This window comes from Ostrea edulis, chromosome 4, assembly GCF_947568905.1.
Source record: "Ostrea edulis chromosome 4, xbOstEdul1.1, whole genome shotgun sequence".
NCBI classification, from domain to species: domain Eukaryota; kingdom Metazoa; phylum Mollusca; class Bivalvia; order Ostreida; family Ostreidae; genus Ostrea; species Ostrea edulis.
The window spans coordinates 10,683,778-10,710,210 of NC_079167.1; the positions used below are offsets into that span (position 1 = coordinate 10,683,778).

At 33.9% G+C, this 26,433-nt stretch overlaps 2 protein-coding genes across 3 annotated transcripts in view; one reads left to right on the forward strand and one right to left on the reverse strand.

Annotated features, from left to right (window-relative positions):
• Positions 1–453: 453 nt before the first annotated feature.
• On the reverse strand, positions 454–5,410 carry LOC125671759 (dynein light chain Tctex-type 5-B-like). Of its 2 annotated transcripts, none has more exons than XM_048907640.2 (4): positions 5,116–5,410; positions 2,834–2,989; positions 2,394–2,604; positions 454–2,225 (listed from the first exon to the last, which is right to left on the reverse strand). In XM_048907640.2, the coding sequence occupies exons 2-4, from the start codon at positions 2,938–2,940 to the stop codon at positions 2,022–2,024; spliced, it is 522 nt and encodes a 173-aa protein (XP_048763597.1). In that variant the 5' UTR covers positions 2,941–2,989; positions 5,116–5,410; the 3' UTR covers positions 454–2,021. The 2 variants fall into 2 exon arrangements, with proteins under 2 accessions (XP_048763597.1, XP_048763596.1); XM_048907639.2 differs by having other exon boundaries at positions 2,834–2,994; positions 5,116–5,407.
• A 110-nt stretch (positions 5,411–5,520) lies between these two features.
• Positions 5,521–26,433, forward strand: part of LOC125670346 (guanine nucleotide exchange factor subunit RIC1-like) — a 39,147-nt gene continuing 18,234 nt past the window's right edge. The window contains exons 1-17 of the mRNA XM_048905456.2: positions 5,521–5,744; positions 12,554–12,661; positions 14,185–14,273; positions 14,435–14,542; positions 14,776–14,918; positions 15,091–15,224; positions 16,916–17,007; positions 17,436–17,524; positions 20,026–20,167; positions 20,342–20,390; positions 20,494–20,649; positions 24,409–24,597; positions 24,934–25,044; positions 25,207–25,296; positions 25,401–25,566; positions 25,770–25,880; positions 26,172–26,299. Of these exons, the coding sequence (XP_048761413.1) occupies positions 5,604–5,744; positions 12,554–12,661; positions 14,185–14,273; positions 14,435–14,542; positions 14,776–14,918; positions 15,091–15,224; positions 16,916–17,007; positions 17,436–17,524; positions 20,026–20,167; positions 20,342–20,390; positions 20,494–20,649; positions 24,409–24,597; positions 24,934–25,044; positions 25,207–25,296; positions 25,401–25,566; positions 25,770–25,880; positions 26,172–26,299 (2,046 nt within the window). The 5' untranslated portion in view covers positions 5,521–5,603. The remainder of the gene's footprint in view (positions 5,745–12,553; positions 12,662–14,184; positions 14,274–14,434; positions 14,543–14,775; positions 14,919–15,090; positions 15,225–16,915; positions 17,008–17,435; positions 17,525–20,025; positions 20,168–20,341; positions 20,391–20,493; positions 20,650–24,408; positions 24,598–24,933; positions 25,045–25,206; positions 25,297–25,400; positions 25,567–25,769; positions 25,881–26,171; positions 26,300–26,433) is intronic.

The following is a 26,433-nucleotide window of genomic DNA, read 5'->3' on the forward strand; positions in this document are numbered from 1 at the left end:
TGCTAATACAACCCATCATTGGGTCAAATGCTGTCTGACGTTTTTCATAACTATTGCTAGGCTGTTCTTGGCACACTGAATTCGACTACACATTACTCCGTTTACCTGATGAAGACATATTGCTCATGACAGGTGTGATCTGTTGACAGGGGATGCTTACTCCTCCTAGGTACCTGATCCCACCTCTGGTATGTCCTGGGGTCCGTATTTGCCCAACTTTTTATTTTGTATGCCTTATAAGAGTTATGAGATTGATCACTGTTTGTTATCTTCACCTTTCATACAAGACAAGTTTCTCAGCATGCCAAAATTAACAGCATGAACTATACAGTTTATGCTCTGTGAATTATAGCTTACAACTAGTAAACCTAGTTTTTCAAAACTATATTTGTCTTAATTTATATGAAATTGGTATGCCATAAATTTACTTTTAACAAACTAATGCAATCAGTATTTCATTACATATGTGTATATAAACCATTTATTTCAATTTCTCATCTCTAAAAAGGACAAGGTGCTTCCAATAAATACAAAACTGGACAGGTATATACAAATATACTCTTATAGATAATTTGATAATGAACACGGAGAGAGCACTTGCATGACAAGCTTTAAGAAGCTCTGCTTAATCAGCAACAATCACATCAATATTAAATCATTACATGTACATATCCTAAACAATCACAGTCATTTTCCTCAAATCAAATGTTGTCTGACAGTAATATATTACACAGTACTGAAAATATTCACAATTTATATCACATTCTTTGAATACATGAGAATATAGAACACTGAGACAGTTGTATTGCTAGGTAAAAAAGGGTGTATAAAAATATATAAATGCATAGCAAATACATTGTAAGAAAATTAATAAATCAAAATGTGTAATGAATGATAAGTCAATGTAAATGATTCAGCCTAATTCATTTAATTTATCACAAAAATTAAGGACACATATTGAGATTTTTCAACCCTTCAAATAACATTTTGAAAATTCAGATATGACAAAAGTTCTAATTGTTCATATGACTATATTACACATGTTTACAACCAAATAATTGTCCGTTACCCAGAATCTTTTAAAAAACAAACATAAAATGCATTTACAGTTCTCCAATAATTAATTTTGAGCTATCACAATCTAATATTCACCAATTTTGGCATTACGAGACAAGCAGCTTGACTTCAGATAACCTATAAATAATTAATTTTGACTTTTGTTGTAATGCTGAAATTATCTGAGTAATTCTACGCACTGGTATTGAGGAGATTTTGGCAAAAGTACCACAAAATGAGAAACAAATTCAAGTTTCAGAATGTGCTAGATCAGTAAGGCTGCCCCGGAAAAGACTGGCAGTGATCAACAGATTCACAGACTGCTGATATAGATCATGTAAAGAGAGAAAAAAAAATGAATATCACAACCTCATAAAGTCCAACATGAAATACTCTGTATAGACGCCATATATAATATATTGCTTAATGCTTTACTGCTTACACAGGTGGGCCCTGTGTTTAAATTGCAAAGAATAAATTTCAATATGATCAGATTATAAATCAAGACACTGAAAAATCTTCAATTTAACATTTAAGATATAAACAATTCAAAGCAAAATATAGATGTGGTAAATATCATATTACAACATCAGAGGAGCTGTACTGGAGTCACATGATCATGATAACATCTCCATCGAGACAAATGTGTATTTCAGTAATATTTCACTCAACATGCCCAATGAATTATACTTAAAAGATACACATTTGAGTATAGACTTGACCTTTGGTCAAAATCAAAACAATATATAAACATGTCCCTTTAGATGAAGAACACAGGGGAATGTATCTTATTTCCAGCTGTACTGCAGAAAGATGTCTGTATATCCTCAACATGGGATCACCACATTGATTTTAATGCTGGGGATTCATAATTTGACTTGCACATCCAACTGAACTGTGAATTTAAGATGATTTTGAAAACTGCAAACAATGACTCAGGTAAAATTCCTCTCGCAGTGTCACATTTACTCATAATAGATCCCAAAAACAGTTCCTATTGCAAACAATGTCTTGTTGCGGTATTCAAATGTGGAATAAGTGTCACATGATGCATCCCATAAGCACCTGCTTCCTACCCATAATCCTGAGCTTTTCAATTCTCCTATATGGACTGTGCAGATTATTTTGAATCGAGGGATCATCATTTCTTTAACCCTTGCCTTTATAATCTGAAAAGTAACAAACAAACAATGAAATGTTAGTTTCTAAGGATTTTATAAGAGTTTTTTTTCAATGACAAAGAATGCACCAACATAACCTTACATTTTAATAAATTTCTTTATATTTAATAACATCACAAATATATTGTCTCTTTGCCCACTTCATATTGCCATTACCTCTGATAGGGTTTTTGTCATCTGTCTGCACAGTTCTGGTTCATATTTTTCTTCTGCTAGGTACCCTTCAATCACATCTCGAATGACATTCTTCACTTTGGCTGCTGGGAATTTCTTGCCTGGTGCAAGTTGATATGTATTTTCAAATCTGACTGGAGGCTTAAAATCATGGTGGCCTGTATCCTCAGTGACAGAAACTGTGCTCATAGACCTGAAAATTTAAGTATGACTTCTAGATCTATACAAAGACATATCAAAATGCATTTAATTAATATTTATACCTGAGCACAACATTTGGCACATATTGAAATACATGTATTAATGAAACAAAAGAATTCTTTTTCTGTCCTCTTCCTAATTAAGGATTTTTCAGTTTTTAAATCTTCATTACATGTTGAATACAATCAAGTATATGTCATAGAGTTAAAGTCAAATCTTACCCAACTTTGTGGAATTTGACAATTTCGCTACTGGCGAGGGACGATACTGAGCCCTGTTTCTTTAACAGCTTGGCTGCCTTCTCCCTGGCTAGATCTCGGTCTGTCATCTTGTTGGTGCACTGGTCTCCTGTTTTATTCCCCTTTTATTACAAAGACCTAAACTGAAAATAAAAAAGATTGCAAAGCTTCAAGTACCACTGAAAGTGACAGAGAAAGTGTTATTCATTAGACCAATGATGAATGAAATATCTGTCCTACTAAGATTTCAAAACAATTCTTGCACACAATTCAAGAACTGTATGGATCCAATTACTAAGTCTTGTACCTGTCCATCAACAGAACCGAATTTGTTAATATATCTGATCGGAAAAGCTTTTAAAACCCACTTGCTGCAGTTAGCAGTGCAATATGTCATGCAAAGTGCTCTTGATATATGTGAAAGGAAACCCCATTAAAGTTTCTGAAAAAAAGTTATTGTTAAGAGATAATACCCTCCAATAATACACTGCATGCAATGTCTAATGTGATCAGCTGTTGAATGGTCTGTTGAAGTAAGAAACACAAAAACGCAAACAGAATATTATCAAAGTTCCGTATTTGAATGCCAATATTGAGTCTAACCCTATTGATCTATTGGATTTCTTATCAAGTGTCAGGCTTGAAAGTAATTGTGAATTGCTCTACACAAAAGCTCTGGTTTTTAATATGTTGACATATTTCAAGCATGCCTATTTGAAGTTTATTGTGCACAACACAGTAAATAATATATTTAAAAATCTTGTAGCAATTTAATAATGCAATTACAGTTTAAAAGTATGCTACATAGGAGATCTGAACATACCTGTACAAAATAGCGTTTGAAAGAAATTATTCTGATCAATATGATCTCGTGATAAAACACTCTAAAGCAGTAGGGGGCAAATTGGAGGTAAACAATGTGATATTCAGTTAAAGTGACTAGTCTACCTCAGTTTTATGTAGTCTGGTAAAATATGATTACAACCAATGAGAATTGTGTGATTGAACATTATATGACAAAAATTGTGAATGTGTATACAAATGTATAACATTAGCTGAGTAAAAAAAAATTCACAGAAAGACACTTTAATAAATTTGATCCAGAGATGTAAATTAAAAAGATCGATCATCAAAATTGGAAGCTTACAACCAATTGATATTTAATGAGAGTTTTGGATAATTTTCTCTAAAGTCATTAAATTAGCAGGTTGTAACATCTGCAGAATGCCAGTGTTTGAAATTGGTTTAAAACTTGGTACTGGTATAGACCACGGGTCTATGCCAAAACAAGATGACATAGACCTCATCGAATTGGCATAGACCGCAACATTGAAAAAAAAAATATCACCTAAAAAAAAACCCATTTTCATTTACTTCTAATGTAGATCTACTTAGAAAGCAAATTTTTTCTTTATTTCAATAACAATATCCTCCTTTCCTCTTAACATTTATCAGATGTCGACTGACCATGTAGGGGTCCTTTGGGATAACTTTATTGCTTTAAATCTAGAAAATCGGCATAGACAATTTGGTCTATATCAATTACAATTGGCATAGACCAGTTTCATTTGACATAGACTCGGTCCATGGTTAATTTCGAACACTGGAATGCCAAGTCTGAACCCTATACATAGGAATAATGTGAATAACAGTACAAAGGAATATATGATGTAGGAGGCTACAAATATGATATTGACTGTAAATATCCTATAGACTACAAATATAATATAGACTATGAAATTAGACATGAAGAAATTAATTGGACTTCCACTGGTAGGCCTAGTTTCCAGATGCTTGCCAGTTTTTATATTCAACTAATTATATTGGTAGATCTATTTGTCTTAATCACTCTTCTTATTTTTACAAAGTTTAAAAATACTGAAGATATCCACGGGGGCTTAAACAATACTGAAAAATAGTTTATTCTTCTGCAATACTATGTGAAATATAAATCAATGCCTATTTAGTGCAACATAAATAATTTCTTTCGGCAAATTTTTATTTATATCCCAGATATGTACAAGTTAATATTCACTATACAGTTCGATCGGCTAAATAAATTTCATTTCCATGCCTTCTGTTTTATTTTTACATGAAACTTCAGAAATTCTTCAGTACAGTAGATCTACATTTGAAATGGCTTAGCACCCAAACCACATTTCCAATATGACTTTTTAATTACCTAACGACCATAGTTTTTAATATCAATTGGTTTAAATGTAATTATCTACTGACAAAAATATATGAAAACCAAATCAACAAACCTCAAAATAACAAAATGAAAACAATCCACACCACAAAATTTCAAGCTTTCTCCGAACAGTTGCCAAGTGAACAAGATGCTAAATTTCGAGTGTCGAAAGGATAACTGTCATTTCCGAACAGGTGGCCGCTAATGTTCGAATTAAAAAAAAAAAAAAATTCCTCAGTTTCATGATGCACAAATTTGATAGCTGAACACTGGTGTATTTTTCTCAATGTTGCTAGAATATTGATTCTCGCATAATATTGATTCTATGAAATATGTTATTAAAAATATAGAAATTATTTGGATCCCCTTCGGTTCCATAATATGGGGAAACCCCTCCTTTCATTGAATTGAACACTTGAAAGAAAACCTCTGGTTATTGGTCAGGGAATTCCCATATCAACCAATGAGATTATTCCTTATATCTAATGCGAATGAAATGAAAATATGGCTACCAAAACTTGACGTTGTGGCAGAAGAAACTATTAGTTTGAAAATATCACAATGTATTTTCCTTTAGGATGGCCAAAATATTTGAAAAGCCTAGTAAAAGGTTCGAAGCCATTACAGTATGTGATAAGTAGCTGTGATCGAATGTTATTTGCCGTCATAACAGAGGATACCCTCTGTATTTGGTACAGCAAGGTAAGAATGTTAGGTGAAGTAAAGTGGAATTGATCACTTATTTGCTTTTCATGTAGTTTAAGATATTTTTGACAAACGAAAATCGATGAATAACATCAACTTAGTTATGCTTTGTTTGAAGATGGTTTTTGGTTTCGTGTATATGAGCCTTTGTCCATTTTCAAATTTTGTAATGGTGATCTGCAACCATGTTCATGGTAACTGAATTGTGTTTCTAGAGTTTCTTATGGACAGGGAGTCGATATAAGAGTAAAATGTTGTTGATGTTACAAATAGGGCGAGTGCAGCTGTGTACATCAACTTAAGATCAAGATGTAATAAATGTGCGATAGTAATCCTGTAACCGAAAATGCTCAGTACTGCTATATTTGTCTGACATATTTATCAATGTTAGAATAATTTTCAGTTCATACCAAAAAGGTGAATAGCATACAATTAAAATTGCCTGTGGTAAAAAAAGGAAGGCAATCATTTTCCTTCATTTATTTTGCACTAGATTAATGCCAGAAGCTGTTTGGTACAAATATTGAGTTTTATATTTTTACCCACTCAGGGTTGTCACTCGAAAATTTTAAGGTGAGTCCTAGACTTATGGTTTTTTGAGCAGGTTGAGTCCCCATAAAAATTTTGTGAGTCCCCAAAATTTTTTGATGAGGCCTTAATTTATGTAAAAGATATGTCAAAATAAAAACAGTATGAAACATTTTGTTTTTACTTGATTTCTTTTTCTTTCTTAATTATAAGGGGAAAAAATAATGTTAGCAACCACTGAGAGAATTGTATTGATGTTTTAATTCTAAATAACTAACCCAATGCATAATAAAGATGAGTCTACTCTTAGTTAGATGACCCAAGCTTTCCTTCTCTTACCATATCATATCATATCACAAATCAAATGGGAAAATGACAACATTTTAGTAATAATAATTAGAAACATGTTTGGATATTATGTCATAAATGGATGTGTACCATATATATTTGCTATTGATCATAATAATCATAACAGATAACTGTTATTTTTCTGACAATAGCTACTGGAAGACATACATTTGTATTTACCACTGATCCAGAAATACTATTAAAAGAAAGCACACACAATTTTATTTGATCATCTTTATAAGTGACTTGAGCAGGTGGTGTACAATATACCCTTATTCACACTTAATGACTGACACTAAACAAATGTGTCAGACTGGTACAGTGAACTCAGTAGCGATTGTCTCAGTTCATGAAAGCATTTCAGGTTACCTGGATTTTATCAGCAGTAGTTTTTAAACAATAAGCAAATAATGGGCTAGAAGGAAAAAAATACCCACCCAAAAAACAATTGATTTAAGAATTATTTTTACTTGAGTCTGGGAAGTGTTTGCAGACTCATCATTTATGACATCCTTGCAAAAATTCCCAAAAAATGTTTGACGTCCAGGATGTAGATTGTTAAGTTAGCAAAAACCCTCCCACTGATCTGCCCTTCTTTTTTAAGCTTAAATTTTATTTCCACCAGTAATCAATTGAAAAAAGTCTTTTGATTACCAGTATATACAAAGGTATATTCATTTTCATTATGGGTATCTTTCTCATGTCAGATCATATTGTGTGTAATGAATTAAAAAAAGAATTGGAATTTAAATTATGTATATGCCCAAATAAGATTTGGTCATTAATTTCAAATAGATTACATGTAAATCTCAAATTGATAATTTGTAACATACCAACGATTGACTTATCTTTTAGTAGTAATATTTCAGGTCAAGAGATGATCAAGAATGCAAGTATAGGGACTTGCGAATAAAGAGGAATTTTGGGAGTTTTTACTCAATGTTGAAATTTTAGTGTGCGTATTCAAAATTCCTCTATCCTACATGCTAGTGTGTAAAGTTCTATGCGCTTGCTATATGTTAGTCTCACTCTGTAAAGTTCTATGCTTGCATGAACTTGAAGCATCTGGAAATTGTAATCATCAATCATTATTAAGACTATTGATCAATGTTTTGTCAAGAGATTTTGTTATACTGCCACCATAAAATGGGGGCATATAGTGTTGCCTCTTCTATTTGTCCATCCTTATGTCATTCAGTTTTATATAGTTTTTCAGACCTTTCTATTTTGCTGTGCCTGCAAATATTGAACTGACTTTTGTATTGATAAGATACAGATCTAGTGTAGATTTCACATTGATTGATGGACTTTCAGCAGGATTATGGCCCTTGGACTTTGAAAATTTCATAGAGTTTTCCTCACTTTTTATGTCTCCTTTGAAGAAGGGGCATTATTGCTTTGCACATATCAGTTGATCAATTTGTTGGTATATATCAGTCATTCTCCCACTAACTAGAGAACACTCTACATCACAGATATACATATCAATGTGCAGATGATCCCTCTTGCTCAGCAAGTCAGTATGTCTAAGATCAAGGTCACTACAAATCCAGGCAGGTTTCATGTGTAAAATGTATTTTGTGCAATGGATAACTGGAGAACGTTCCACTTCTCAAACTTCATACTAATGGTAGGCTGATATGCATCAACATACACATGATCCCCGTTGTTCAGCAGGTTAGTATGTCTAAGGTCAAGGTCACTATTTGCATCTCCGGTGCCTTGCTCTCTTTTATTTTTATATTTTATGCATTATAGTACTGTTTGCACAACACTGTGCAACAATATACTGTTTTCATCACATTGAGTGCCTCTACACCTATAAGTGCCCCTGGGACTTTTTACAACTCCAAAAAATTAAGAGTCCCCCCCCCCTCCCCCTTCCCATTTAAGTACAGTACTACTTACCTTTAGCCAGGTCTAATATCTATGTATATATCTTTGTGTATTTACTATTTTATTTGTCAATTTGAAATAATGAATCAATGAATAAGACCTTAGTGGATTTTTTATTGTACTGGAAAGTACATGTAAAACTTAAATGGTACCAATTTTGATGCACCAGATGTGCATTTCGACAAATAATGTCTCTTCAGTGATGCTCAAGCTGAAAGTTTGGAAATTTGAAATAACAATAAACTTGTAAGAGCTAAAAGGAAAACTAGAATGCCAAAAACTGGAGCCAAATTCGTCAAAGGATCAGAGCTATGCATGAGGGAGATAATCCTTAATTTTGAAATGAATGGATTTCTAAATTTTATCCCAGCAATTAAATATACATCCATATTTACATGTATAATAACAATAACTAATTTAGAATTTAATATTTATTTAAACATTTTTCAAAGTAAAAATTTCACTGGAAATATTTCTAAACAAGGTTTAAAGTAACTTTTCAATTTTCTAAGAGCCCAGGGCGCTCAATAGGAGAAATAGAGTATTGTTTGATAAAGCCAAAAATCTTTATTGTTCCACAATGAGCATGCCATAATCCCACCAGTTCTACTGGAAGCCCCTGTAATGGATCATAAATTCAGATCCTGAACTGAAGTTTCAGGAATTGTGTCTGTTTTTATGTTTCCACCATGAAATGGTTGTCTGTTTTTATTCCTCCATCATGAAATGGGAGGGGCATATAGCATTACCCCTTTCCATCCATCATTCTGTCTTTGTTTTCCAGACTTTTTTCTGTGCTTGTAGATAATGAGATTTGGCATGTGTATTTATATTTATGACTTCAAAATTCAAATTTCATGTTGATAGACTTGTTTTCACCAAAGTTATTGTCCTTAAACTTCAAAAAAATTTAGTTGTTCATTGTTTTGTGGACTTTACTTTGCTGTGATTGTAGATAATATTAAAGCTAATATTGGGCATAAATCTTTATAGTGAGCTCTACAGTAAGCTCCAAAGATTTTAACAGAGAAAATTTGAACTATGTATATGTTCAAAGAATTCTTCAAAACTCCAATATTCCTAACAACCATCCTTTTTTTTTTTTTTTTTTTGCAAAGCCACATTTTGATGATTTAATATTATTAACTTACATTGATTATCTCAATTTCATAACAGTTTTATGACTATCTTTTCTTTGGAAATAATAATTGGATGTACATGTATAACAAAATGTGATATCAATCATATCCAGAGCAAGATGATAGATATGATGACACAGACTATGTTTGACATCATCTTACAAACGATGAAAAGGTAGATCTAATGTTCTGTGCAACAGAAATACAAACCTGATATTTCTGCATCTGAAAATAGCAACCATTCATGTCTTCTTATAATTTTCAACTCTTTGGCATGCGCTGTAAGGCAATAAAACAGTGATGTCAACAGTTTCTGCCCCCTCCCCCACCCCCTTCATCATTGGTTTAGAGTTAGTTTAACAAGCATGCACAATATAAAAATCAACCATGCCACTCACTATGAGAGAGAAATTCATTATTGTACTTAGGCGTATGAAAATATATAACATAAATGATCTCGATCAACTTAATTTATATTGTAGGTTGTGAATGTATCTCAATCTATCAACACATAGGACTCAACACTAACTTTAAAAAGGACTAGACTAGTCAGACTAGTAGCTTAAAATTGTACTAGACCTGACTTCAACATTACATGTACTATACCTGACTGCTTATTTATGTTATTTCTTCTTTTCTCTCTCTTAGTACCATAAATAAGATACTCTGTATTGATTAAAATTTCTTATGAAACTATGACAGACTAATGAAAATGCCTGTATCTTTACAGAATGGAATATGAGATGATTTTCAGAATAAAACAGGTCTATCATGATATATTGAATTGGCTTATGCTGTATTCATTCTGATTGTTGCACATATCCCCCCCCCCCCCCCCACTTCATTAATAATAGCCTTTATTCATCCAGGGTTACACATTAGAATACCGCCAGTTTTCAGTGTGATCCTGCATTAAAACATGCTCTGCCTTTTGATTTCTTTGATTTTCCTTTTTCCTCCACCCGAGAAACCAAAGTTGAATAGCGACATTGTCAGTGTAGACAAATCAACACTGGAAATTGGTAGAGATGTAAAAACTAATATACCAGGATATTATCTATCAATTTCCATTATATTCAATCTGAAAAGAAGCCAATATCAAATCCAAATTCATTCTTTTAGTTTTGTTCATTTTTTTTCTATTAAACTAAAAAATAAACTGCACAGTAGTTGTTGTAAAAAAAATGACATTCAATATGCCAGTCTTACTCGTGAAATAAATTTCATATCCAACTACAAAGCATTGTATATCATCTATTTATTTACTTGTAACCTCCCTTGACAATCACAGCACAGGATGACATAGGCTTTGTTATGATCTGTCACCTGTGTAATTAATCAAGTTCAAGATTGCAATGAGCAGTGAAAAAATAACTGAATGTATTTGGGTGGGGGGGTGGGGTGGGGGTTATGAGTTGATAGGGTTCAGTTTAGACCCCATCCCCGGTCACTGTATATTAAGTTTAGTCCTTCAGGATGAGTGAGAGGTATTGTTAGTATTTTGTACCATAACTACATAACTATATACACCATGCATTTTTAAGTATTGTGCTTATACATATAGTAAAAAATACATAGAGATTGTGATATGTATGTGCACTATATCTGACACTAGTAAATCATTGATAACCAAGGTAATGGCAACATTTGTCATGGACCAGGTATTAGTATATGCTTAACTTAACTTATTTCATGAAAATTTGAAATGTGCACAGATGGAATTCAGCATAAACTTTGCAAAAATTATGTAAACAAAAGTATATATTTGTACTTCAAATAGGAACATCTTGTGATGTTTTTTTAATGGTTTTTTTTTTAAACCTAAAAATTACCCAGAAAATGAGTTAATTTTTCTGCTATTTTTTTTTTTTTTTTTACTAAATGATGCATAACTACAGATGAAAGAATGTTTTTCTTAATGGTGCATAAAATGAGATGATTAATGAGAACGACTACACAAGAATAAAAACAGTCAAATTAAAGTTCAGTGTAATTCTTTATCGAGTAATGTGAATTGACAAAATTCTGTGAAAGCTAGACTATTTTGTATAAATTCAGATTACATAAGTGCCACAAGACATTGTTTAATTTGTATTTATACATTCAGTGAGACAAAAGAAATCCTGTAAAACAATGTAATTCATGCATGTCAAAACAAGGCGTAAATGTATTTTTTGATGCACTACTTGAGACACAACCATTTTCTATATAGGGTTTTATAAAGGTTACATGTAGATAGCAGTTATTCATGTCCATCTTCCTTCTGTCAGCTATTTATATCATTCAAATTCACTTGTTTAATGATATCAAGGAAAGTAGATTAAATGCATTTTCCAGAGGAGTTTTTAAATCTCTTTTCTTCATATTCCTTCCTTACTTGAAGAGTTTTAAATTAAGTTTAATTCCTTTTAGCCATGAAGGCTAATGAGGTCTCAGCTTGAGAACACCCATGGTGCTGTTGTATGATTCTTATCTGATCAAGAAGATAATTCACAGATGTAGACTTCCTCTGGATGGGACATCTGTCTGTAGCAAATTAATCAAGCAGGTGCCCTTTATGCTGCTGGGTGAACTAAGACAATGCTGTTAAGATTACAACAGTTGGATTTGAACCAACATCCTTTTGATGACCAGTGTTAAACATTAAACCACTGAGCCATGTCAATTCCAGTGATCTTAAATGAATAGTTGATAAAAAATACTTGTACAGGATTATCTGTATTTAAAGTCTGACTGGTTTCTAATAAGGAAGATAAACATGTAATAGCTGCATCTAGCCTTTTCTAAATGTTTTAGTACTCAGATGTGATGTATAAACACTTCGTTAATGTAATAAATTTCAAAATACAAATCTATATATACTTGAAATATCCCTCGTCAATGTTTTCATTTTAGCCCTCAGTTCTCATTTTGAGCTACACACATCCTTACAATGAGATTTGTTCTGGTGGAAGTTTTAAATTGGTGGAATGGAAACCTGACTCCTCCATGATAGCTATAATGGTAAGATCCAGTAACCAAATCCATACATGATAGCTTTAATGGTAAGATCCAGTAACCAAATCCATACATGATAGCTCCAGTAACCAAATCCATACATGATAGCTTTAATGGTAAGATCCAGTAACCAAATCCATACATGATAGCTTTAATGGTAAGATCCAGTAACCAAATCCATACATGATAGCTTTAATGGTAAGTTTAATACTACTTATTAGGTTTGTTACTGACTGTCTACAGTAATATATCGGGTTGTTAAAGTCCATAGAAGGCAAGGCGAAGCCAAGCCTTCTATGGACTTGTTAATTAACAACAAATTTCTGTAGACAGTTAGTAACAAACATTATAAATATTTTGTTTTGTTGAGGAACAATGGGTTTTATATGTAGATTTGTGTAAGAAATACAATTAAGAAGACGGGATTGGAAGTCAGATCCCTTTATGGTAGCTGTAATGGTAAGTCTTTAGGGTAATATCCAGTTCAGGGATTGGAAGTCAGATCCCTTTACAATAGCTGTAAAGGTAAGTCTTTAGGGTAATATCTAGTTCAGGGATTGGAAGTCAGATCCCTTTACAATAGCTGTAATGGTAAGTCTAGAGGGATTAGACCAGTTTGAAGCCAGATCCCCTCATGGCACAAGAGGGGTCAGTCTAGTTCAGGTATTTGAAACCAGATTCTTCCGTGATATACATGTATATAATAAAAGTAAATCAAGAGTAGTCTGTCAAGGTCACAGGATGGCAAACTGATATCGCAGAAAATGTCTTGAATGGATACTGTTAAGATTATTGTAGCATTCAGAAGATAGTTGTTTGTTAATGTTATTCATATCTTGTAGATTTTTAAGGTTTCCCAGGTATAAAACTCTAAAATACAGTGCTAAGAATTCAATTGTAGTCTCTTGCCTCATTCAGAAAAATCAAATAATCCAATAAATGTTAATTCTATGTAGTTATACCCCCCGAACAAAGTTCTTTGACATAGGCATACCATATTTGACACGAGTGTATCACCATGAGACGATATGTCGGGTACCTTCATGACCTCTATATAACCTTGAACATTGACCTCAAGGTCAAAATTGATTATAGGGTTTTGACATAGTCATACCATAAGACTTGGGTGTATCACCACGAGACTATGTGTCATGTACATTCATGACCTCTTTATGACCTTGACCTTTGATCTCAAGGTCAAAATTATAGGTTTATACCATGGATTTGTGTTCTGACTATATCTTCCATTTCCTTCTACAAAGGCATACTATATTTTTACACTCGGGAAAGAGGTAATTTATACCTATTAACAACACCCTTTGGGAGATTGGGGTAAGCGGGGGGTATTCTTAATGAGCATTGCTCACAGTACCTCTTGTTATTTTTGGCAATTTGATCACATGGTGGTTACTTTTTGAATGGATCAGCAAATGACTTCATACAGAATTTTGACATTAGAAAATCCACAAAATCATGATTTTCTTTTATGTATTGTACATATTCAAGGAAATCCTTGCTTTATCTTTCAGACATCAAAACAAAACATTTTGTTTTTCAAAGTTGAACTGGATGTTTCTGTGCCAAACCACCATTGTTTGTATGTTCAACATGAGGGGAAGTAAGTCAAGTCATTTGATGTTACAACAAGATGATTTCTGCTTTTATCAAATAATCTTATTGTAGAGAGAGTTGATTATTCTAAGAGTCATGGACCTGATCACAATAACCTTCATAGACAGGGTGAGCTCTGGAAGTATAAAATTTTATTTCTTTCTCCAGGAATCAGACCCCAAAACGTGACATCAATGGAATTCCAGACAGTGACAGCATTCCAGCCATCAAGGTCACACTTTTAGCCAAAATGCAGCTTCCTGCCAACATCATTTGGTAAGAAATACACAGCAACATTTCTTTTCTGTGTCATGATCAAACATACCCATATGCAAATTAGATTTTGACCAAACAAAACGTAGAAAATAGTGGCTTTGGTGGATCGGGATGCAGGGTATGATTTTTCTGTCAACGTAAACTGAAGCAACTCTCGCCATAGATGAAAAATAACTACAGACTATAGAATTGGAGTTGTGTACAAGAAAATAACTCCTGGTGTCTTATTACAGCTGCTTATGTGTGAGAGAAGAAATCATGGTGTCTACCGAAGATGGTTGTTTACACCGCATCAAATGGAATGCTTCTGTGAACAAAAAAGCCTCATTTCATATACGAGGATTTCCCTCCTCTTTAGACTTCCAACAAACCAAAGGTACAGCAACAATCAGGAGCTAACCTTACCAGTTACTCATTCATTTAAACCTACTTACCAGTTACTCATTCATTTAAACCTACTTACCAGTTACTCATTCATTTAAACCTACTTACTCCTTACCATGTATTTAGAATTTCCCTTTGAAATATGGAAAAGAAATCTCTTTTAGCTTCTAAACTGACAGAAGAAGATGGCTGTGTCCAACAGATGGAGTACAGTCCTATCATTGGTGGATACACTCTGGTGCTGTCTAGTGGAAAAGCACTGTTTGTCATTCCATCCTCCACAAAGGTGGATAACAGTGTAAGTACAGAACTATAATGACTGGGTACTATATTGTATTCCATTAATCTTCCACCCTCCACAAAGGTGGATATAACAATGTAGGAAGAGAACTATTATTTCGGGTTCTGGCTCCTGAAATCTAAATTAAGGCAACTTTTGTTCTATGATTCTCCACAAAAAGACTATGAAGGACAGCCATAAATGGCCAAATTTCTTAATGCAATCATAAATATAGAGCATAATTCAATTATATTGCGAGAATTGAAGATTGGGCTCATTCTTGTTTTTTCTCATCCATCTGTGGCAGAAATGTTTAACTTTATAACTTTTGAACTATATGCAGGAGGTATTTCATATTTTGTAGGTATAATACTTATGACAAGGCCTTTAAAAAAAATCTTCTCAAGAAATGCTCTAATATCCAGAAAAACAAAGACTTCTATGAAAGCTTCCTCATATGATGAAGATTGAAGTCTATTCAAACCATCAGCCCCAAGGTCAGGGTGGGACCACAATAAGGGTACAAACATTTGATTTCAGTGCTCCAAGTAAATCAGTTGATTGAAAAATTTATTTTGCAACCAAAGATAAATTTAATTTGGTCTCACATTTTCATGACAGAGAAATTTCTGGCCATCATCCTAACCTTAATGTATTGGGATCAAGATCCTATCTTAATAAAAGCAGAACAAAACGAAATAGCAGAGGGAACATGCATATCAAGGGATCACAGGGACCTGTATATGTTTATTACATGGAGATAAAATATAGTTGTGTTATAATTCATGTAATGATAATGTGACAAGCCCCTGTGGGCAGATTTTGTAAGTGCACTGGTTGGCTTTATGAATTTCATACAGTAATAATGATGTGTACTTTCACAGTCAGTGTATTTGTGCTATACATTTTGGGTACATAAGAGGACTTTTAATTTGATTATGATAATAAACTTTATTGAATTAATTCAAATAAGTTGACATTGAATTTTGTTTTTGATAAATTTCATAAAACCTTAGGGAATTGAGTAGTACATTAATCTTGGTACAGAAAGAGAATTATTTTGTTTCAGTTGGACATTATATTGGACAGTATATTTACATGTAGTTCTGTTTGAATCTGTTCAAATGTTGAATCACCTAACTATTCAAATTGACCATTGGTCATCATCCAAGTTTATGTGAAAGAGAAGGGGTTCTGAAAGTCCATTAATTCCAGTGGACTGTTTACAGTTGTTTTTACACCTAATACATGTGAAAGATGGGTGTACAAGGAATTCTGTATTCATTGGAAGTACAATATGTATGATGTAATGTTTATATACCCCCATAATACCAAGTTGCCAAGGCATTTATTCTTCTTTAAAAACAACAATTACTTATGCATTCTGTTAAATAACTTCTATTCATTTAGTGTATGATTTACAGTGCCCTGAAATTAGGATGAAATTGACATGAAGTACAACAGTAATATTAAAACATGTATACTAAATATATACTGTCTTATAGAAATTATGTAACCAGATAATCTCAATGTGTGCCTGGTATTAGCTTTTTTTATGAATGTGATATTAAATACGTGATTCACTACGGATAATTACCATGAAAGCTTCATCCCTATTGTGACATTTTTCATGAAATTCAATATGAAGCAGACAGGATATTCTTAAATGTCATTTCCATGGTAGTGATACATTTTAACATTAATTTTAGGTGCCACAAGGAGTCTGGGTTACAGGGCTAATGGATGCCACCTGTGTTGCTGTCAATCACCGGTACCGCCTGATGGCCTTTGGATGCAAGAGGTAAGAATCCATTATCCCTCTAATTAACTATGAAACAGGAAACATCTAGTGTGTGTTCCTTCATTTATCAGACTGTGAAAACCATAACTATCTGATAAATTGAATAATTATGGCAAAAATTTTTATCCAGCAATAATTTCTTTAGGTGCATGCAGTGTATCAAGGGGAAATTGATTTTTATGGCTATTGATTTCTGGATAATTTTTTTTTTATCAGTGTGTTAAGAAAAACAGGAATTTTAATTTCCATGCTATGAATCACATGTGTCCTGAAGACCCTGTTTGTGTGAAAATATTGATATTTAATAGCATTTTTAACATTAATGCTTTCTTTGAAGAATGCATTCACAAACAAGGTATTGGCATAGATAGGACAATGTAAAACTCATTATGAGATAAAATTCCAATTGATTTGCCATTGTCTTTCAGTGGAATTGGTGCTGTGTATGTGATCAATGAAGTGGAGGGTACAATTGAATTGTCTTACAAATTACAAATCTCCAGCAAAGACTTTCCAGGTATAGCTACCAAAGCAAACACCAAAATCTTTGATATATTTTGTGAATATCATAGTCCTATCAATTTTGATAATTTTTAGATCACCAGACCCAATGGTTCAAGTGAGCTATTCTGATCCAATTTGTCTGTTGTCATCATTTTAAACTTCACAATTTCAATATCTCCAGAACCACTGGGCCAATTCAACCAAACTTGGTTTAGAGTAAGGGCCATGCCCCCTTCCAAGGGGAGATAATCATGAAAGGGCAAAAATTAGGGTGGGGTCATTTGAAAACCTTCCTCTCAAGAACCACAGTGCCAGAAAAGATAAAACTTATATGAAAGCTTTTTAACATTGTGAATGTTCAAGTTTGTCTAAAAATTCTCAATGGGACATAAAACAAATAATCAAACAAGTTTGTCTAAATTATAGTCTCTAGTAGTAGGGTGAGGGTACAAATGGGAATTAAAGGTTTACATGGGATATCAAGGAAAAATATTTAAAATGTTCTCAAGAACAGCAGAGCCATGATATCAATTGATTTTTTTTCTTTTTGTATCTCTGCAATATAAAGAGTTATAGTGAAGAATTTGGAAGCATTCTCAATATAGATTTAGAATATTTTAAGAGATTTTCTGATTGCTGGACAAATATTGAATCTCTACTTTACATATGTTTATTTTTTCATTTCATGGAGAAATGGCTAAAGATCAAAGAATGTTGAAAACATAATTTTAACCTAAACTAAACAATAAACATGGTGAGGTTTTAGTCCATCTGTCTGTTTGTCTCCGAAAACATTTACCATGATGGCTATAACTTTGGAATGGATGATGTTAGGGCATTCATATTTCACAAGTGTATTCTTTGTGACAGAACCTTTCTTTTGTACCAAAGTGTTTGGCCTTTTGACCTTCACCTTTGAGTTTGGCCTACTTCTGAAAAACTGTAACCTTGGTCATAAGATTTGAATGGTTAGTGATAGAGCTTTCAAATTTTAAAAGAGTATTCCTTGTAACTAAACCTTTCTTTTGGTACTGAAATGTTTGACCTTGTAACCTTAACTTTGGAGTTTGGCCTACTTTTAAAAAACTTTTAACCTTGGTCATAACTTTTGAATGGTTAGTGAAAGGGCTTTTGTATTTCACATGTGTATTTCTTGTGACAAGACCTTTGTTAAAGTAACAAAATGTTTGAACTTGTGACCTACTTTTGAAAAACTTGGGCCATTATTTTTGAATGGTTAGTGGTAGGGCTTTCATATTTCACATATGTATTCCTTTTAACAAGACCTTTCTTAAGGGAACAAAATTGTTTACCTCATGACTTCGACCTTCAAGTTTGACCTACTTTTGAAATACTCTAATCTGGCCCATAACTTTTGAATGTTTAGTAGTGATAAGATTTTCATATGTCATTAGTGTATCCCTTTTGACAAGACATTTTTTTAAATACAAAAATGTTTGAACAAATGACCTTGAACTGGGAGTCTGACCTGCTTTTGAAAAAATTAGCCTTGGCCATAACTTTTGAATAGTTAGTGATAGGGCTTTCATATTTCACATGTGTAATCTTTGTGAAAAAAATCCATTTCTTTGGGTACAATGATTACTTTCTGCCATTCAGGGGCACCAGTGTTTCACAGACACATTTTGTATGGTTTTAAAATATTTTTAAGAAACACTTATCAGTCAGTTATATTACTCATTTGAATACATTGGAAATTACTATCCTGTGTATTCAGAAGTAAATACCTGATAATACATTGATATGCTGACAAAGAAGTAGGTATGAACTACTGCATTTTGGCCCCAAAAATATAGAGGTGGTGATAGAAATCTCAAACTTTGATGTTTAAGGTTAAAGATACAATGAGTTGAAACTAGTGCATTTTACAGCAAAGTATTCATTTGCCATTTAATTATGACATCATAGATATATTCAAACCTTGTTATTTCGAACTCGATGGGACCATTAAAAAATCTTCGAGATATCCAAGGGTTTGAGATATTGAGAGTAAAATACTTAAAGAATAAGTGGTTGGGACTTCTGAATCACTTCAACATATCCATGGTATTCGAGATTTCAGTGTGCGAGACACCGAAGTACAACTGTATGTCAATTAAGTCATGAATTAATAAAGATTGACAAAAGACTAGTCTTTGATTAAAAAACATATTAGAATACAGGTTCCAAGGTTGTTTTTCAACAATTAAGGAAAATCTGCTTGATTTATGACCTTATAGACTCAAAGTGCATGCTTTCTTGCAGGATATTTAATTTGATGTGCACTTGGCAGTTACCATTCTTTCACATTGTGGAGAAAGTGGTTTTATATGTTCCTTCCTGAATTTTGTATATTTTTAGGGCCAATGAAAGACACAATCAAACCTTGTTCTTATTTCTAGTATCAGTAGAATGTTTCTATTGGTGTTATCAATATAAAGTATATAAAGTATGTTGGTTGAATAACTGAACAGTGCAGGTAATGCTGGATTTGTCATTACTTGTCTCTTGCAGATGCTGCCCAGAAAGCAGGTGCTGTAAAGTGTATGAAGTGGACACCAGATGGCACTGCTGTAGCCGTCTGCTGGAAAAATGGTGGCTTCTCCTTATGGAGTGTGTTTGGTGCTCTGCTGTTGTGTTCGCTCGGGGGAGATCTGTTAGTAGATTATTGCACTGTGTCGTCTGTGGTGGAATGCTCCTAAGAATTCTCTGCTATTCAGATTCACAACTTAATCATGCTAAAGGAATTGCCTTAAATTCTGATAATTATACAGCAGCATGTGTGTTCTACCAATACATTGTAATGATTTATCTTTCATACTCATTTCAGATATCCTAGTGATAGTCCAAAGCTTTTCCCACCACCTGTCAAATCCATGGTAAAGTTTTTGATGTATATTACTATCAAATATATACGTATGGATACATTTAAAATGTTGAGTAGTGTTTCCCTATAATTACACATGCCACTTCCTGTTATAGGAATGGGGTTTGGAGGGATACCAGCTGTGGATGGTTTGTGAGGAGGAGAACAGGGTTAATGGCTTTGTGGAGGTGGAGGAGGAGGAGAGCCACACAGTCACCAATGTCATGCAGTTACAGTTTGTCAAAAGTGCTCTTACTGTCAATCCATGTATGGTGGGTATCATGTTATAACCCTCTGTATATCTTAAGTTTTGTAAGCACTTCTTAGTACAATCTAATTAAAATCAAATTTCTAACCGTTACAATGAAAAAGGATCTGACAGCATTGCGTTTTGAGGTCATGTCATTTCACCTTTCATACTTGACCAATTAATTGATGGCTTTTGCTAACATGAAGGTTTTGCTGTTATATCGGAACATACTTGGTATTTATCATGTGCATAATTACCTAGAAACACGGGAGAAAAATCAAAGAAGTTGGTGAGTGATGTTAGAACGCCACAGAAAATATATTTTAACGATAATAGAAGTGTAATATATAAGATCTTTCTTTGCTCTTCCTTTAACACTGAAATTTGGAATTCTTTTAACTTTTCAAAGATCGGTGCCATTTTTATCTCACCTGAGCTGAAAGCTCAAGTGAGCTTTTCTGATCACCCGTACTCCGGCGTCCGTCCGTCCGTCCGTCCGTCTGTCCGTCCGTCTGTCTGTCCGTCTGTAAACTTTTCACATTTTCAACTTCTTCTCAACAACCACTGGGCCAATTTCAACCAAAGTTGGCACAAAACATCCTTAGGTAAAGGGAATTCTAAATTGTTAAAATAAAGGGCCAGGCCACCTTCCAAGGGGAGATAATCAAGAAAAGGTAAAAATAGGGTAGGGTCATTAAAAAATCTTCTTCTCAAGAACCACTGAGCCAGAAAAGCTGAGATTTATATGAAAGCTTCCTTATATAATGCAGATTCTAAATTGTTAAAATCATGGCCCCCGGGGGTCGGATGGGGCCACAATAGGGGTCAAAGTTTTACATACAAATATATAGGGAAAATATTTAAAAATCTTCTTCTCAAGAACCACTGAGCCAGAAAAGCTGAGATTTATATGAAAGCTTCCTTATATAATGCAAATTCTAAATTGTTAAAATCATGGCCCCCGGGGGTCGGATGGGGCCACAATAGGGGGTCAAAATTTTACATACAAATATATAGGGAAAATCTTTAAAAATCTTCTTCTCAAGAACCACTGAGCCAGAAAAGCTGAGATTTATATGAAAGCTTCCTTATATAATGCAAATTCTAAATTGTTAAAATCATGGCCCCCGGGGGTCGGATGGGGCCACAATAGGGGGTCAAAGTTTTACATACAAATATATAGGGAAAATCTTTAAAAATCTTCTTCTCAAGAACCACTGAGCCAGAAAAGCTGAGATTTATATGAAAGCTTCCTTATATAATGCAGATTCTAAATTGTTAAAATCATGGCCCCCGGGGGTCGGATGGGGCCACAATAGGGGGTCAAAATTTTACATACAAATATATAGGGAAAATATTTAAAAATCTTCTTCTCAAGAACCACTGAGCCAGAAAAGCTGAGATTTATATGAAAGCTTCCTTATATAATGCAGATTCTAAATTGTTAAAATCATGGTATAGTACAGATTCAAGTTCGTTAAAATCATGGACCCCGGGGATTGAATGGGGCCTCAAGGGGGGCATCAAAGTTTTACATACAAATTTATAGGAATAATCTTTTAAAATCTTCTTCTCAAGAACCACTGAACCAGAAAAGCTGAGATTTATATGAAAGCTTCCTGATATAGTGCAGATTATAAATTGCTAAGATCATGGCCCCCGGGGGTCGGATGGGGCCACAATAGGGGTCAAAGTTTTACATACAAATATATAGAAAAAATCTTTAAAAATCTTCTTCCCAGAACCACTAAGCCAGAAAAGCTGAGATTTATATGAAAGCTTTCTGATATATAGTACAGATTCTAGATTGTTAAAATCCTGGCCCCTGGGGGTCAGATGGGGCCACAATAGGGGATCAAAGTTTTACATACAAATATATATGAAAAATCTTTAAAAATCTTCTTCTCAAGAACCACTAAGCCAGAAAAGCTAATATTTACATGAAAGCTTTCTGACATAGTGCAGATTCAAGTTTGTTCAAATCATGGCCCCTGGGGTAGGATGGGGCTACAAGGGGGGATCAAAGTTTTTCATACAAATATATAGGGACATTCTTTTAGAATCTTCTTCTCAAGAACCACTGAGTCTGAAAAGCTGATATTCACATGAACAGCTTCCTAACATAGAGCAGAGCTAAGTTTGTTCAAATCATGGCCCCCTGTTGTAGGATGGGGCCACAATAGGGGATCAAAGTTTTACATACAAATATATAGGAATTTTTTAAAAAAAATCTTCTTCTCAAGAACCACTGAGCCAGAAAAGCTGATATTTACATGAAAGCTTTCTGATATAGTGCAGATTCAAGTTTGTTCAAATCATGGCCCCTGGGGGTAGGATGGGGCCACAAGGGGGGATCAAAGTTTTACATACAAATATATAGGAAAAATCTTCAAATATCTTCTTCTCGTGAACCATTGGGCCAAAGAAGTTCACATTTACAAGAAAAATTTCTGACATAGTGTAGATTCAAGTTTGCGAAAACTATGGCCTCCAGGGGTAGATTGGGGCCATGATAAGGACTACGGTTTTACATGCAAATATATATAGAAAGTCTTCTGATATGGACCAAGGTGACTCAGGTGAGCGATGTGGCCCATGGGCCTCTTGTTTGTAAACTTACCATCCGAATACTCTTCAGTAAAACGATTCCTGATTGGTCCTTGATTCTTTATCAAGCTATTGTCATTGGTCTAATATTTATTTAATTATTCATGAGACTGGGGTCAATAACATATCTCAAATGCAGTGCTGTCACATCCCTCTCCAGCGTAATGGTTAGAAAAGATCTGATTATAATTAGATTGTCCTTAGTGCATATATTTATTAATTTATTGGAATTCACCTTTTTATAAACCTCCCCCGAAACGAAGTTTAGCGGAGGGAGTATACTAGAATCACCTTGTCTGTCTGTCCATCAATCCGTAGACATGGTTTGTCCACAGGATATCTTTAACACCGATGAACAGATATGATTAAAATTTTATGTATATCATATTTGAATAATGAAGTTCTGCATCTTCTAACATTCAGGGAAGCTATGGATATTTTTTCCATTTTGATGGGGTGTTGTCATTGTTCAGAGTATATCTTAAAAACCAATTAACAGATATGTTTCAAAATATATATATATATATTATGTATATATTGAAGTTGTGCACCTGTTAATTTTATTAAGATTCTTTAACATTCAAGAGAGTTATGGATATTTTCAGTTTACAGGTGTTTCTTTTTCAATTTTATGGACTTAATCATTTTCTTTTAGATTTTGTAATGATCTTTCTCTCACAGAGACTACTGCATTAATTAAGGAGAGGGTATAATGAACTCACCAGTCCATTTGTCTGTCTGTGGATATGATTTTGTTAATAAAAGATCAGATGTGTTGTTCACTGGCTCATGTATGTTGAATAGTTATCCATGAAATGATATTCAGAAGTTACATTAAGCACATCTTCAATATTCTGAATAATGCTCTACTGCAGAATATATAGTCTTGCATTTACATTAATTGCACTCAAGAAAACAAGAGTTCTTCATGTTAAAGGATGTGTTTATTCTTTAATGAGCACAAATTCACTATTTCCCACCATCCAGTATGCCCTGCAGGGGTATCTAATAGTGCCATTTGGACAGTTCTAGTTGTTGCTATTTTCATAATTGAATCTTTGGAAAAAGCAAAATCTGCCTTCCAATGAGTGGATATTCATAAAGCAGTAGCAACTTTACACTTTGCTTTCTATAAAATGTCACTTGACACATATTTTTGTTTCTTTTGTTTTAGACAAATCATGAGCATGTATTTTTACAAGGAGAGGACAGGCTGTATATGAGTATCAGTGATGGTTGCTCCTCCTCTAAGGGTGGAGCTAGTCAAGAAAACAACCAATCATCACTGATGTCCATAGGGAACAAAATCTGGCAAATTGTACCCATCTCTCACATCTATCTAGGTGCTAACTGGCCAATCAGAGTATGTATTACAAGTAGTTTATTATTGTAGAATGATGTTCTTGTTGGTTAGATGGTTCAATGATTGCCCACTCGAACGCGTGGGATTCCTGCAGCTGTTTCTTTCCTTCTACGTTAATGATCCTCCATAAGCCAACATTTGAGCCATCAGAGTGTTTTTATTAATTGTTGTAAAATAAATAAATTTCATGTTAAATAACAAGATTTTTTTTACACAATAATGGCGTTCTCTAAGTGGATTACATGAGAAGTTTGTTGTACATGTATTTATACATATTTTTATTGACCAGGTTGATTATGACAGTGTAGGTAATGGTAGATCCTGTTCTTTTTTCAGTATGCAGCAGTTGACAAATCGGGTCAGTGTGTGGCTGTAGCAGGTAAAACAGGACTGGCTCATTACACATTCGCCACACGGAAATGGAAGCTTTTTGGCAACGAAACACAGGTCATTAGCTGAAGTTAGATTTGACAAATAGAAAATAGCATTCAGGAGTTCAGAAGTTTTTATTATCATTATTATGATGATTTGGAATTAAAATTGAATATATGATTCTTTTAATGAGTCAAAAGGAATAATTTTCAAATTCCATTTTGCAAATGCATATAGGAGAAAGATCTGGTCGTATCAGGAGGAATGACATGGTGGAAGGACTTCATTTGTGTGGCTTGTTACAACATCATTGGACAAAGGGATGAGGTCAGTTACATGTAATGCACCAAAAACATAGCAAGACTTTGTCTTATCCTGCAGACAAACTGATAATTGCATTGACTGGCAAGATTTGACTTTTCATGTTTCAGATTCGTTGTTATCCCAAGAACACCAAACTGGACAACACGTTTGCTGTGACCACTAAGGTTCCGTCTCAGATCCTGCTGCTCAATACGTTCCGTGACATTCTCATCATCTTCTGTATTGATTCACATGTCATGTTATTCAACATGGAGAGGAAGAATTCTCAGAAAAGTAAGAGAATCGTTGAGAAATTGAGTATCGCAGTAAGTCATTGTTATTGCAAGACAAGTGTAGGATAGAAAGTGAATTCAAATAGTAGTGATCATTACAGAGGTAGGAATGTATAGTTAATGTAGAAACATTGATTGTAGCTGTCATGTCAAATACTGATTGCTCTAACCTGTATTGTTTGACAGAGTGATTTTTTTCTGTAGATCCTCTAATGGAGCTGATCAAAGTCCAGGAGGTGTCCCTCAATAGTTATATACCCCACCCTGTATGTGTTACCGGCTTGGCTCTCACCTCCCTCCGAACAGAAAACTTTGGTAAGAATTCTTGCACAGATAAATAGGTCAAGTGGTAAAATTTTGTAGAATTGTACATGTTTATGAGGATCAAAATAATAGAGGCTCTCACTCACTCAAATCAGTAGAATGTTTAGATTGTCTGGAGTTGTATATATTGAGTGCAGATTGATTGGGTGGGTGTTGTCATGAATCAGTCAAGTATTTGTGGGGATCAGTTTGGTAGGAGCTCTCACTCACATAAATCAGCCAGATGCTAAAAATCATGGCTATCTGAATGTTGCTTTTATAGAAAGAATTAATATTTCACAGGTAATAGATCAACTCAGCCCAGCAGAGACTCGGAGTGTTTGTTGCTGAATGTTGCAGGAAAGTTGTTAATGTTTCAGAGAGATGAAACGGGGCCGCAGATCCAGGGAAAGCAAAACAAGCCCAAAGCTGTGAGTAACATCTGGAATAGCTCACTAATAAGTCCTTAAATAGCATCTGGAATAGCTCACTAATAAGTCCTTAAATAACATCTGGAATAGCTCCCTAATAAGTTTATAAATAACATCTGGAATAGCTCACTAAT